We start from the raw sequence: 15,468 nt of genomic DNA, 5'->3' as shown, positions 1-15,468 counted from the left end.
CAGGGCCCCATTTGGATTTATTTAATGTATTCTAGCTCTGCCAGGGGACATGAAAATGGCTTCTGGTGTATGTGAAATAATCTATAACAATGCTTTGTTGAGTGAAACAATATTGACAAAGAACAATATATGAGGATTTATTACTACAAGAAACTTACTACATAAAAAAGTACATTAAAAAATTACAAGATTAAGTTTCAAATATATACAAAGTTTAAAATATTCTGAATATACCCAAAAATTGCTGTTGACTCACATACATAAAATAGACTTTGAAACTTAATTTACAAACTTTTAGCAAGACTCATCAGTGAGGAAATCATGTTTTTACCCTTCCGTTTTCAGCTGACCATTAAGACGACAGTACATACTTGGTTTCACTTGCTGGTCAACAGCAAAGCAAAACAGCATTCCAAGTCACACTCTGCAAGGCAATTCAAAAACCTCTCAGCATAAAGTACAAAAATATTTTTTTTTTTAATGTAACTGTGTATATTACAAGAAGCAAATGATGTACAACTTTTGTGGCCCAATATAAAGGTGCCATAAAGTTGAGTTTTCTTGGCATACCCCATTTTTCTACTCAGAAGTACAATAACATGTTTCTATAATTCAAACCCCAATTCCAATGAAGTTGGGACGCTGTGTAAAATGTAAACAACAAAATACAATGTGCAAATCCTTTTTAGCCTATGTTCAATTGAATATACTACACTAGACATTTAATGTTCAAACTGATTAAGGTGATTTATTTTAGTTTTGCAAAGAGTCAAGTGCTGTTAAAATAAAAGGTGCCTCTGTCCCAGCTTTTTTGGAATTTGTTACAGGCATCAACTTCAAAATAAGGGATATATGGGGGGTGTTATCAGTTTGAACATTAAAAATCTTGTCTAGGTAATGTATTAAATTGAATATAGGTTGAAAAAGCTTTGCAAAACGTATTTTTCCTCAATGTTTTATGCAACATCCCAACACCTTTGCAATTGGGGATTGTACAAAACACATTTCTCTCCCACCAAAATGTGTCAATGCTTCAAACTTGACACCAAACTGAATGTGGCTATCGTGAAAGACTTTGCTGACAAAAACCTGCAGCGTTTTGAGGTACTATATGCTCCGCATGTGAGCCAACAGTCAAAAAACCCGAAAGTGGGGCAGAGGGAGGGTTCGAGTTACACACCTGAGCTCCCATTAAGACAGTCAATTCTGTGGGGATCTTTTATCCACCATCACAAATCAATATTGCATGTACTCATGTAAAATGTATTTAGTGCTAATGAGAAGAGAAATGTGTATGTTAGATGATCCGTCTGCCATGGCAGTTAGCAATCCTGACAGCATTTCTCTTTTTTCTTTTGAAGGAGAGCATTTTGAACATGAATTCTAGGATCATAACTGTCATATGTTTATTCAACCTATTGTAAGACTAAACCTGTTTTACTTTTTAAGTGATCCCCATCATATTTTTTCCTCTCACAGTGATAGTCTTACTTGTGTGTGTACGCACACACACGTACGTATGGAGGCCTAAACGTTTTAACTCGAACCCTGGCCAGAGGACTGGGAGGCAGGGCACGGTTCTCCAGCAACCTGTAGGCCATCTTCAGAGAGACTTCTGAAGATGGAGCGTGGCAGCATCAGTCCCTGATCTGATGAGCTGGTGTGGCAAGGCTTTTCACAAGAAGTCCAAATGTGTCCTGCAGAATCACTTTCATAACAGCTTCTGATTCACTATCTCCCAAACCATCCTCCTCCTGAAATATGGCATCTGTTTCTGCAAAAAGGATCGTGATCATCTTAGGAAATAGCACACTGCCATGATGATTCAGCACAACAATCCTATTTTGTTGACCACATACCTGTGTGAATGTGATGGGCTTGTCTTTGGTCATGTAATCTGCATATTTGCATGTAAACATTCCACAGTCACTCCCGTTCATCTGCTGTGGAATTTCCTGTGACAGCAAAGGAACACAAATGCTAATACTGTAGATGCAGGTCACTGATCGCGCTAACTTTGTTTTGCAAATGGTTCCTTCTCATTTTGGCGACTTCTGGTGGTCAATAAATCATAGAATCAATCATTTAATCATCAGGTGCAACACATGCCACTGGCTCACAAATAGGATGAGCACCATTATCAAAGATAATTATTCTGAGACTAAATGTATCATTTAGGTTGTTATTGTGACACTACACTCTCACGTTGATTTCCTCCTCCTTGGAAATGTCTCTTCCAATGATTTGCCCTTATAAAAAAGGGGAAAAAAACAAAACTAACTGGGCCATTGTGGTAAAACTAGATTTGAAGCAGCTGTGCTTGCTTTCCTTTCAGTGCTAGTTGGCTGTTGACAAAACATCAGAGGTACATTAATGCCACCTAGTGCATAGGAGTATCATAAATAGGGTCAGACAGGTTGGCCTACAGTGACACCTAGAGGACAAACTGGAAGTAGGCTATTTGAATGTCCCTTTCCATCAAAATAATTGTTTTCATATTGTTTAACAAAGGTCAAAATGACCTGGTTTAAGTTGGACATTTATGCGATTTGTCGATTGAATGCAATCGACAAATTGCACGCCGTATGCCCCAGAGAGGGCATAAGGCGTGCAAAATGACTGGATCAGATTGCCGTGTGTTTGTGATAAATAGAGCAAGTTACGAATTATTAGGGATTTCCCCATCACATTTTTTTGCAGCCGGGTCAGAGTTTTTTATTTTAAGGTTCTGCCGATACAGAGTCTCAAACAGATACCTCAACAATGCATTAAAAAAGAGCGTGCATCCAAATTTTCTCAAGTTTACATGCATACATATGCCGCTACACCTGGCAGGGGAAGAACAAAGGCAGACTTCCAAATGCTTGGAACATCACTATTAAGAAGACTGAGATTATACACATGGTAAAGGCTGAGCGATGAAGTCCGCAGACAACTTGAGAAAGTAGGGTTCAAGCTGATCAAGACCAGCAGATTTCTTTGGATCCAGCTGCTTCAATTTTCTAGCTACATCGGCAGCAGATCACTGCTTTTTACTATTTTGTAATACGGCTGCAGTTCATTTAATTAAACAAAAATACATTTTAATAAATATTTTTCAATTTCTGTAAAAATAGACAATTAAAAATAGCTATATTTTTTTAATTAATTCAAAAAGTATTTAAAAACATTTTAGTTAATTCAATGATATCAAATTAATGACTAATCGAGAAAACTAAAGTGGAAATTCCAGAATGCTCGTCAAAAACTATTTTCCGTCATAGGAATGAAAATAATCTGTTGATCAAATCAGCACGATCATAAAACCTTTATTACCTTTACAGATTATTTTTAAGTCACATTTTAAACAGTAACTGCCGTACAAGTGGCACGGTGAAAGACTGGTTAGAGCGTCTGCCTCACAGTTGTGAGGACCGGGGTTCAATTCCCGGCCCAGCCTGTGTGGAGTTTGCATGTTCTCCCCGTGCCTGCGTGGGTTTTCTCCGGGCACTCCGGTTTCCTCCCACATCCCAAAAACATAGATGGTAGGTTAATTGACGACTCTAAATTGCCCGTAGGTGTGACTGTGAGTGCGAATGGTTGTTTGTTTGTATGTGCTCTGCGATTGGCTGGCAACCAGTTCAAGGTGTACCCCGCCTCCTGCCCAATGATAGCTGGGATAGGCTCCACCACGCCCGCGACCCTAGTGAGGAGAAGCGGCTCAGAAAATGGATGGATGGATGGATGGATGTATCAGAGGTGTGAAGTACTTAAGATTATTATTCAGGTGTCTGTACTTTGAGTATTTATTTTTCTGGCAACTTTGTACTTAACAAAAATATCTGTACTTTCTACTCATTACATCTTAAAATTGAGCTTAGTACATTTAAAACCTAAGGTTAACGACAATAAGGCGTAAAATACAAGGGTGGTAAAACAGTCTACTTATTCCAGCGGTTTTTAAAATTAGACCTTAATTCCTATAAAAAGGGTATCTTCAAATGGCGGGAATCATCACGCGGCCGTATTTTTCTCACCTACGCTGCTGTAACAGTATTGACGGTAGTTCTTGTGATCACGTGACCATAATGAGCAGATCAAATAGTTTGTTTACCAGAAGAGATTTGAAGACTTGAAGTCAAGTCAAGCTCAATCTGGTGCTCTTTCCTGAGTTGTTTAACATATCTCGATGTAAATACCAGGAAACAAAAGCTGGAATTCTGAACTTTTGTCTCATTTTCATCTTTTGATCTGAAACCCAAATGTCATCAGTATACAACAAACAAATTGACCTCGCCGTTCCAATACTTTTGGAGGGCACTGTATAGATACAAAAATATATACCATGAACATATATATGTATTATATGGGCCATTCACAAAGTTGTATTTTGCCTTTTTTAGCTCTACATTTGATGATCTACTACACATATTGAACTATTCAAAATGTGTGTTGGCCAGAGTCAGGCAACTTAATAATAATAAACAACAGGGAGTGTTTTTTTATTTTTTTAAATAATATTAGCAAACATAACCATATACAACCATATTAGCAAACATAGCCATATGACATTTATGCTAATAGAATGTTAACAGTAAGCAAATTACAGATCAATGTGCAGGATGCTTAATAATATTTTCATGGTGCATTTCTACATATAATATCCTGAGGATTAAAATAGTACCAATTTGGTGGAATGGCATAAAAGCTTTAACACAGTTGGGGGAGCGCATGGTTACCAATACATTTACATCGTTATTTAGTTTAGTGTGTGTCTTAAGGCTATGAGTAGCTAGAGCTGGTAAGATACGTCACGTCCGTGACTCCGCTCATCTACAAACGACCCTATTTATGACCACATGCTTACTTCTCACAAAATAATTCACACTTAAATATCTTTTATCTGAACTTATGTCGTTTGAATGTGTCAATATTGCTAACCTGTCTGACGTTCTTTCGACTCGTTGACAACGCCATTCAGCGAACTGGCTTTATAATATATTAGGCTTTGTAGACTTATTTAGAAATGCAGTGTCATTTTTATTATTTTTTTGATGAAAAAAAAGAAATACAGTGTCTTTCAACTTGCGCTGAGGGTGGGCGCTCAGTGTGGTGTCTCCATGTTCATCACGAGCATCGGGCAACGGGCCAATAGCATCAAGGCAGACTGTGTCTGTGTGTCACGTACGCACGCACGTGTACACACACACAAACACACACACGAAAGAAAACTGGCTGAGTGACAACACGCTGCGTCATGTGGAAAACCAAATTTAGACGTGTTGAGGAATAAATGTCTTGAATTTATTTTGTGAGAAATTCCCAAACATTTAAAAATCTGAACTGTACTGTCTTCGGGCCCGTTTCGTGGAGGATAACTTTGTATATAAGCTTTCTCACACTGCTTAAAATGCATTTCCGGGTTTGGAGCGCGTGACCCAGCTGGGCAGCCGCCGGCAACCCATCCAAATACAGTATATAAAAGCATACATGTGTTGTGGTTTAAAAAATACTTCACTATATTTATAGTGCTGCACGTAACTGTGGATTAAATAGCGAAACTTGCTGTCTCTGTCCAAAATCTGCGTTAGACATGAATACCGCAAGCCGGTTACGTTGAAGTGATTGAATGGAACCCATTTAAAATATCCTCCTTTCTTTTACTTCACCCACGTGATACGTCCCCTCCTCTGTGGGGTTCTGAGTCGTGGGCAAAAATCCAACGCTTAGTGAATTCTGCTTCACGATGATAGTAACACCCTACATCGAATTATAAAAATGCATAGTCGGTATGATCCCGGCCCATCCCGCCAGAAGCACCAAAACCCGGTTTGATGCCCATGCCATCACAGTGCTTGACTGGCCAGCCAACTGCCCAGATCTAAACCCCATTTGCGAATATATGGGGTATTATCAAGAGGAAAATGAAAAAAAAATCTGGGCTTCCATAACTCCCAGGCAATGCTACATGCTTATTGCCTCAATACCATGGCTCATCGAGGCAGTGATTTAAGCAAAGGGATTACCAACCAAGTATTGAAGATTAACATAATCGTTTTAAAAGTACCGTATTTTGATTGATTTAATGTGACCCTAATTAATGTTTTCTACATAAACTGAGAAGTAAATGGTGATTTCTTCACAGTATTAAATTTTTTTGAATTCCTGATTTCGTGTGGTTTATGAGCTGGAAGCCTAAAGTATGTGAAAATAATCAAATAAATACTTCAAATTGTGGCCCCTGAATCTGTAATCTATGAAAGTTTAACTTTTTGAATGGAATTATGGAAATAAATAAACTTTTCCATGTCATTCAATTTTTTTTGAAAGGGTGTGTGTGTATAAATAAATGACTCAATGCTTTAATTTAATAATCTCAGACTGAAGATATGCGGAACTTACATTGCGCTTTTTGCTTTGTAAAGTCCAGCCTGTGGTATCCAGTTTTTTGCCCTTTTTGTCCTTGCTTTCTTGTTGCAGGTAATCACTGGGGAAAATACAGTAAATTAGTCTTGACACCCAATAGCTTAAAAAAGTCGTCATGCAAAAAAAAAAAAAATCCCTTCAGGGATCCATGTCAAACTTACAACAACAACTTGCATGCTTCATCATTGTTCCCTCCCATCGAGTCAAAGTATGTGACAGCCTTTTTGCGGAAATCCACCACCTGGGAAAAGGAGTTTGAAAAGAAAAGCTTCAAAGCTTACAACATGCCCATCAGTCCCAAGGGGGGGTTTCAACTGGTCATGAACACTTACAGAGAGGCACCAGTGCATACTCAGGTGTACAGGAACCAACAGAATGTCTTTGGAAAAGATGTCCATCTTTTTGGTCCATCGGCGGACAGCGGAGTACCCGCTACTGCGCAGTTTGGGATAGAAGAATGTGCTGAAGGTGTTGACCGAAGGCAGCTTGGGGCCTTTGCTCCGCTCCACCAGCAGATTCATGTAAAAGTTGATCACCTTAAAAAGGAAGGGACAAGGAATTTACTGGACCAAGCCAACAGTAAAGGGCAGCTCAAGTCCACATGGAACATTTCATGTCTTCATTTTCCTTTATAGTAAGAAATAATTTGTTTTCATTCAAATTACAACTGTAGAGGTAAGATAAATCAATTTAGTATGATGTCAAGAAAAACATTTAGTGCATTATTCTTATTTAACCTTTGGTAACAAAAGGTTTGGGAGAGGATACACAATGTCTGTTTTATTACAAACAGGAATCGTATGTGATCTGCCCATATAATTGACCAAGAACACAAGCTGTCCTTTACACTGTGTAAAACTAGAGTTGTCCTGATCCGATAACGTGATTGAAAATCGGGGCCAATCATGAAATTTTCATCTTATAGTTATCGGGTGGAGATCAAATTTATTTCATTTTATTAAATGTTAAACATCATAAGGTGACTAAATAAACCTGAGGTACAAACATACTGCCAAATGGAACAGCAATAGCTTAGTTTTACAGTGGGTACGGAAAGTTTTACGACCCCCTTAAATTTGTCACTCTTCGTTATATTGCAGCCAATTGTTAAAATAATTTCAGTTATTTTTTTTCCTCATTAATGTACACACAGCACCCCATATTGACAGAAAAAAAACAATTGTTGAAATTTTTGCTGATTTAATAAAAAAGAAAAACTGAAATATCATACAGCCATAAGTATTCAGACCCTTTGCTGTGACACTCATATTTAACTCGGGTGCTGTCCATTTATTTCTGATCATCCTTAAAATGGTTCTACATCTTCATTGGAGTCCAGCTGTGTTTGATTATACTGATTGGTCTTGATTAGGAAAGCCACACATCTGTCGATATAAGACCTTACAGCTCGCAGTGCATGTTAGAGCAAATGAGAATCATGAGGTCAAAGAAACTGCCTGGAGAGCTCAGAGACAATATTGTGGCAAGGCACAGATCTGACCAAGGTTACAAAAAAACATTCTGCTGCACATAAGGTTCCTAAGAGCACAGTGGCCTCTATAATCCTGAAATGGAAGCCATTTGGGACGATCAGAACCCTTCCTAGAGCTGGCCGTCCGGCCAAACTGAACAATTGGGGGAGAAGAGCCTTGGTGAGAGAGGTAAAGAAGAACCCAAAGATCACTGTGGCTGAGCTCCACAGATGCAGTTGGGATATGGGAGAAAGTTCTACAAAGTCAACCATAACTGCAGCCATCCACCAGTCGGGGCTTTATGGCAGAGTGGCCCGACGGAAGCCTCTCCTGAGTGCAAGAAAGCCCACATGGAGTTTGCATAAAAAAAACACCTGAAAGACTCCAAGATGGTGATAAATAAGATCCTCTGGTCTGATGAGACCAAGATAGAAATTGTTGGCCTTAATTCTAAGTGGCATGTGTGGAGAAAACCAGGCACTTCTCATCACCTGTCCAATACAGTCCCAACAGTGAAGCATGGTGGTAGCAGCATCATGCTGTGGGTGTGTTTTTCAGCTGCAGGGACAGGGAGACTGGTTGCAGGGACAGGGAGACTGGTTGACTGGTCAAATAAAAAATGTATGTGAATGTGGCCAAGTACAGGGATATCCTGGACGAAAACCTTCTCCAGAGTGCTCAGAACCTCAGACTGGGCCGAAGGTTCACCTTCAAAAAAGACACTGACCATAAGCACACAGCTAAAATACCAAAGGAGTGGCTTCAGAACAACTCTGCGACTGTTTTTGAATGGCCCAGCCAGAGCACTGACTTAAACCCAATTGAGCATCTCTGCACAGACCTAAAAATGGCTGCCCACCAACGTTCACCATCCAACCTGACAGAACTGGAGAGGATCTGCAATGAGGAATGGCAGATGATCCCCAAATCCAGGTGTGAAAAACTTGTTGCATCATTCCCAAAAAGACTCATCGCTGTATTAGCTCAAAAGGGTGCTTCTACTAAATACTGAGCAAAGGGTCTGAATACTTATGGCTGTGTGATATTTCATTTTTTCTTTTTTAATAAATCTGCAAAAATTTCAACAATTCCATTTTTTTTTTTTTTCAATATGGAGTGGTGTGTGTACATTAATGTGGAAAAAAATGAGATTAACTGTTTTTTGCAAATGGCTGCAATATAAAAAAGTGAAAAATTCAAGGGGGTCTGAATACTTTCCGTACCCACTGTATATTACACCATGTAATGTTTCGGGTTCGTATGGTGGCCTGAAAAAGATGACAGGCAGAGAACCATGTCCACACAAGTTCTGGGATTCCACAAAAATGTTTGTACTTTATTCAAGCTGTACCTTTTTAAGACCAGTTGCACAGCAGCTGTTTGTTCAACAAACAAAATAAAGGAGACCACACAGTACGTAGAATTGCGGGGTGAGTTCATTAACAAAAGAGGAGCTTTATCAAATGCATCTCTGTTAGCATCTATAGTATTGCTTACTCAAAAAATAGAGCCCTGGCACGTTGTTCAGCCCTTGCTTACCTCATCATTTAGCCAGCTCAGGCCACTCAGAGTCTGCAGATCCTTGCGTGTCAGACTGAGACCAAAACCTTCACTACATACTTCATCAGGACTCCCGCGTCTTAACACCTTGTCCACTTGAGCCTCCATTTCCTAAACACACAGACACAAAAATCACAGGTAAGACGCGAAACAAGTTTCTACATTTACAGTGATAGGTACTGTATTTTGAGACATGGCAGATTTGAGTTTCTATTTTAAATGTGTTAATTTTGTACACGTATACACACATGCAGCACAAATTGCAGATAATAATACCTCTGTGAGTTCTGGGAATTCTGGTTTATCGTCCAATGACTGGGGCTCTTCTATAACTAGTGTCAAAGGAATCTCCGTCTCCAAAGGTACTCGAACATGAACCTCCACATCTGTGCTGCGTTGCCCTCCTTCGGACAGGCGCTAAAAAAGAAACGCCAACACGGGTAGGTGAAATCCCAAAGAGCAGACTAAAAAACTGAGTGAACAACAGTCTGAGTGTTACATAGTCACCTGTCGCTGCAGCTGGGAAGCTAAGGCCTCTTGCTCTTCTATCTGTCTTCGCCTTTCTCTTGCCCGAGAATCATAAATACTTGTCCTAAAGTCACAGGATACAATACACAACTTGTAAAGTGTCTAAAATAAACAATCACAAATACATCATGTGAATTTATTTACTTACAATTCTTTAATCCATAACTCAGCTTGGAAACATGGTATGCTGTGAAGAGATGTTGTAATTTCTGATAAAAATACATGCAACTGGATTTTAAAGCCCTTAATTATGAGTTAGTTATTTGTATGACATTCGTCATATATGAAATAACAGTGAACACAAAATTAACAGAATAAACAATGACATGTCAACATCTTGCTTGTATAGTTTCATTTCAAAATTATTCAAATTCAAAGAAATCCTAACCTTGAGGAATCTTGCTTTTTACTCTTTTGATCATTTACAATAATAACAGAGTTGCAATCGTGGGCTGCAAGACAAAAGAGCGAAAGGAACACCAACAAACTGTAAGAATAAGCAAATGTAAAATCAATTCAACCATTCCATTGTGAGTACAAACAAGAGGATGGCTAACTTGATGACTGAGTGTCCTGAGAGCAGGTGTCCAGCACAGCGGATGGGGAGGGCTGACTGGAGCTGAGGTCCACATCTAGAGACCATGTCTGGTAGTTCTCTGGCTTGCAAAAGGAAGCCACTGGGCTGGGAAGGTTGCTGGAGCTCTGGCTCGACACACCCCTGGGGCTGGGAGGGCTGCTTGGTCCTTCCGAAGTATCCCCTGCCACTGAACTGGTGAGGGAAGAGAAGTGTAGCAGTCTTCGGCTGGGGCTCAGGAAGCTGGTGCTGATGATAATGTGAAGAGGATGACAATGACATTTTTGCAGGAAACATTTACAAACTAGGTTTAACGGGTTGAGTGATATAAAGTATTGGAGCATTCATACATACAAATCTCTCTGTGACCTCACGATGGAATGTGAGTAGCCGTTGTGAAGACAAGACTGACCACCTGAGACCATGGCCAGAAGCTGCCGATATGCCTCCTTCTCCTCTAAATGAACAGACTGGACAAAACATTCCATGAGCCAAGAGCTCTAAAAACAACAACAAGTGACTATGATGACGGTAGCATCTCACCTCCTGTGCTGTGCAACGGGCTTTGGCTTGATGCATGTGGCCCGCTGAAGTTCTGTGTGACGGCCTCTGTGGTACTTTGATTGGAAATGTTTTGTCATACATGCTGGTGCAGGAGCTGCTTGCTGTGGACTCTCCACTAACCACACTAAACAAAAACAAACAGTCATGTCATCAAATACAACCAACCAGAATACACGGAAAGAGCTAGAATATAACATCAGCTCAGGAAAATATTTTAATACCTTGGTGTACTATATTTTCTGATGTTTACGGGCCTGCCGAGCCATGCAGAGGTGTGCAATTTCGGCGTGATGGTGGGGGGAAAGCTGCCTGGGTGCCCATTTATTTTTGGGACTTCCTGAAGTGTTGGATTCATGTGCACTTGTCGCCTGCAAACTTTACATTCCCAAACAGACTAGTCGTTACATACTGGAGTCATTGCAGGGTTAGACACATAACTGCACCATGACCATGAAAATAATTCCCACCAAAGGCTTCAAAAGACTTAATGAAACACTTCAGGAAATAAACTAACCTGATTTGGGTGTTTTCCACTCTGAAGTTGTAGCAGGAGCAGCAAAAGTCTGATCCAGGGAGTTTACTTCTGAGTTCTTAGAACATAAGACGGGGAGCTTGCTTGAATTAAACAACTCTGAAGCAGTTACATGTAGGGCTGGGCGATATGGTGTTTAAAAAAACATTGTCAAATAATCTAAAAAAATAATAATAAATCTGACTTCTGATTTTAATTTTTTTTGCTCCTTCACTTACAGAAAAGGCAAATAATGACGATATTCAAACGTTTTGCTTTGTTTGTTATCCCTTCTGGGGTTTACTTTACTTCTCCTGAAAAAAACATTTTCCCCTGGGTATAAATTTGCATCAACTTCTTTAGAAATAATAAAAACATATTTTTCTGTATCGTCAATATTAAAATAAGCATTCTCTCCAAAAAGTCCATTTTGCAAAAATATGTTTTTAAACACGATTCTTAAAGAATTCAAATAAAAAAATTTCAACAACTTTATATAAAGAAATTAGCAGCCAAGCTGCATGGCGCAGCTGCTCCACGTCTGTTGTCACACCCCATAAACTCCCTTACACTCTTTTCTCATGAAGAGTTGTACAGTTGAGGCCAGGCCACCTCTGCAATGTATTTGCTGCTTGGAAGGACATACATTGGGTCAAAAGTTTCCAACACGTTTATAAATTTTAACCATGTCTTTGCCAATGTTTAGCACCACTGACTGTGATTGACTAACAATATGAAAATTCTGCTCATGTTGTCTGTTTCTTTGAAGGAATTTAAATCGCTTGTCACTGTTTTAAAAACAAACCACTAAAAGGTGTCAAAGTTTACTAACTACAACAAAATAGTTTCTAATTTGGTAACACTGACTGTGCTTAAACTGAAAACTCCATTCATTTTGCAGCCATGTTAGTGGAACCACTGCATTTAAAAGTGAAGATGCACATTTAACCATGAAAATCACATTCTAATTTTAAATCATCCTGACAAATAATCCAGAATTTGTCAATCCATTGTGACATGTACGCACCCTAAATGTTTAACTTACAAGAATTGGTGTCCATCTTCCTGCTGATGTTGAGGGCTGTGGCTGAAGTTGTTCAAGAGGATGACCAGAGGAGGAAGGCAGCATGTTTTTTAAGGTAGGGCTCACACTGTTCTTCATCCACGTCGCCACACTGGAACTCCGATTCTTTACTCCTTCAGCTGCAATCTTGACAGTGTCAATAAGATCTCCTGATGAAAAACAAGAGCGTTAGTAGAGTTGTAAAAATACAATGACGATAGCTGATGAGGTGATCTTCAAATTACCCATTCGAGATTTCTTTACTGCGAGTTCATCTTGGTCGCCTAAATGCCCGTCTTCTAAACTTAAAAGAGAAGGATACACGTTATTAGAATACGAAATGACCGATGGACGAAGTTAAGTTCATTTGTTTGAGCACTTACCATTCAACTGGTCTTTTCCGTCTCATCCTTATGTGGTCATCTCCAGGTACCCGGTCTGTTTGAGATGGTCTCACAACCGGAACACCATTTCGGAGATTGGCAACGCTTGACTCTACCCATTCGTACAATTTATTGAGCATGGCTTCAAGCTTGCTAAATCACGCCGCTGGTTGACAATTAAATCGCTTCAAGTGAGTGCCGTCTAGCGGTCTCTGGAGCCAACACAAATTAACCTAACGCGAGTCATTCGAGCGAGACGCTTAAACGGGGATAAGTCAACGAGTTTCCCACTGAGCGATAGTCCGCAAAGGGAGAATTTGCTAACCTATTTGCTGGCAATGCTAACTAGCTTGCTAGCCAACGTCGTTAGCAACGCAGCTAATTTACACAACTATGTCTAAATTACTACAGAGGCGCTAAAGCTCGCAGCCAGTGCATTCGGAATACCCGTTATGGTGTTATGTCTCACACAAATCTGTTCAATATCCTGAACGACACGTTAGTTGGCCAAAAAACTCGTTGAAGAGTACTATCTCCCGCTTCTTCCTCATTCAAAACCACAACATGGCTGAACCGTGTGTCCCACTATTGAATGATTTGATTGGATAGCTGCACGACGTGCGAACTACTATGGCAGTATATTACTGGTTGTTTGCGGGCCGAGGTGAGCGTTTGATTTCGACGTCACAGTGACCGGCGTTGACCGCGACATTTCTCTGTCAACTACGTGAAAACGCAAAGTAATTATTTGTAAACAATTCCCACAGTGCCTAAAAAAAACATGATTGAGTTCCAGTAGTTGATTTCCCAATCCTAATTTAGCCAAGGCACATATTTTATATGTTTTAGAAATCCCACGGCACACCACCAAACACAAATTGATATACCGTGCTGGACTGATTAATTATCATGTAGTGTAATGCAGTGGTTCTAAAAGTGTGGTACGAGTACCACTAGTGGTACGCGGGCTCTCTCGAGGGGTACACCAAAGACTCACTGCCCAAGTACAGTCTTTCTGTATTTAACTTTAATGTTCAATACATTTGCATTCATTTTTCAAGAACAGTTTGTTTTAAAACATTTATTTGGGTACAATTTTCATTTAACATGTACGTGCAATACATTTTTATTTAATTTTATTTCTGTAACGCTTTTTTATTTTCTTACATTTAAGTGCAGTGCTCATGTTAAAACTGCATAATGTTAAAGTGGCTAACAATAATTCTAAAAATACTTTTTAGGAATGAAACCTCTGTCTTGGTTTGAGAATCACTGCTCGTGGAAGAGCATTTTGTTCTACCGGTCACTATACAAAGATGGCAAATGCAGTGGATGAAAAAAAGTATGTGCATTTTGTAAATTTCTGCATAAATTGGTCATCAAATGTGGTCTGATTTTCATCTAAATCACAACAATAAACAGAGGTGCTGAGACTAATACCACACAAACAATTAAATGTTTTCATATTTTTATAGAAAATAACATGTAAACATTCACAGGACACGGAGTAAAAAGTAAGCGTACCTGTAACTGGTTGACCATCCTCTTGCAACAATAGCCTCAACCAAATGTTTCCTGAAGCCGCAGATCAGACGTGCACGATCAGGATGACGTTTGGAACATTCCTCTGTGCAAAACCTTTGCATTTCAGAAAGATCCCTGGGATGTCTAGTTTGAATAGCTCTCTTGAGGTCATGCCACAGCATTTCAATCGGGTTCAGGTCAGGACTTTATATATAAAAACTTGTATTAAGCTGGAAAGGTTACAACGGTATCTCTAAAAGTCTTGATGTTCATCAGCCCATGGTTAGACAAATTGTCTATAACTGGAGAAAGTTCAGCACTGTTACTTCTTTTCCAAGAAGTGGCCATCCTGTAAAGATGACTGCAAGAGCACAGCGCAGAATGCTCAATGAGGTATATAATTTTTTTTTTTTTTTTTAAAAGCCCTAGAGTGAAGGAGGAAGCAATATGATTTTTTTTTTTTAATCTTTTGCAGCAAATTTTCAAATGGAACTAAAATTGGGCGGCACGGTGGCCGACTGGTAAGAGCGTCAGCCTCACAGTTCTGAGGACCCGGGTTCAATCCGCGGCCCCGACTGTGTGGAGTTTGCATGTTCTCCCCGTGCCTCCGTGGGTTTTCTCCGGGCACTCCGGTTTCCTCCCACATCCCAAAAACATGCATAAATTGCAGACTCTAAAAATTGCCCGTAGGGGTGCATGTGAGTGCGAATGGTTGTCTGTTTGTATGTGCCCTGCGATTGGCTGGCAACCAGTTCAGGGTGTACTCCGCCTCCTGCCCGATGACAGCTGGGATAGGCTCCAGCACGCCCGCGACCCTAGTGAGGATAAGCGGCTCAGAAAATGGATGGATGGAACTAAAATTGTAATAATGGAAATTTCCAAAA

At 39.8% G+C, this 15,468-nt stretch overlaps 1 protein-coding gene across 2 annotated transcripts; it reads right to left on the bottom strand.

Annotated features, from left to right (window-relative positions):
• Positions 1-123: 123 nt before the first annotated feature.
• senp1 (SUMO specific peptidase 1) lies at positions 124-13,635 on the bottom strand. Of its 2 annotated transcripts, none has more exons than XM_061675686.1 (18): positions 13,061-13,635; positions 12,923-12,981; positions 12,660-12,847; positions 11,618-11,693; positions 11,325-11,478; positions 11,083-11,227; positions 10,894-11,009; positions 10,523-10,788; positions 10,354-10,417; positions 10,114-10,152; positions 9,945-10,029; positions 9,714-9,854; positions 9,417-9,548; positions 6,738-6,941; positions 6,567-6,646; positions 6,382-6,466; positions 1,860-1,955; positions 124-1,774 (listed from the first exon to the last, which is right to left on the bottom strand). In XM_061675686.1, the coding sequence occupies exons 1-18, from the start codon at positions 13,198-13,200 to the stop codon at positions 1,712-1,714; spliced, it is 2,133 nt and encodes a 710-aa protein (XP_061531670.1). In that variant the 5' UTR covers positions 13,201-13,635; the 3' UTR covers positions 124-1,711. The 2 variants fall into 2 exon arrangements, with proteins under 2 accessions (XP_061531670.1, XP_061531678.1); XM_061675694.1 differs by having other exon boundaries at positions 124-1,768.
• Positions 13,636-15,468: the final 1,833 nt, after the last annotated feature.

Source organism: Phycodurus eques, chromosome 1 (genome assembly GCF_024500275.1).
Source record: "Phycodurus eques isolate BA_2022a chromosome 1, UOR_Pequ_1.1, whole genome shotgun sequence".
Taxonomy (NCBI): Eukaryota; Metazoa; Chordata; class Actinopteri; order Syngnathiformes; family Syngnathidae; genus Phycodurus; species Phycodurus eques.
This window is presented reverse-complemented; position numbering and strand designations above follow the sequence as displayed.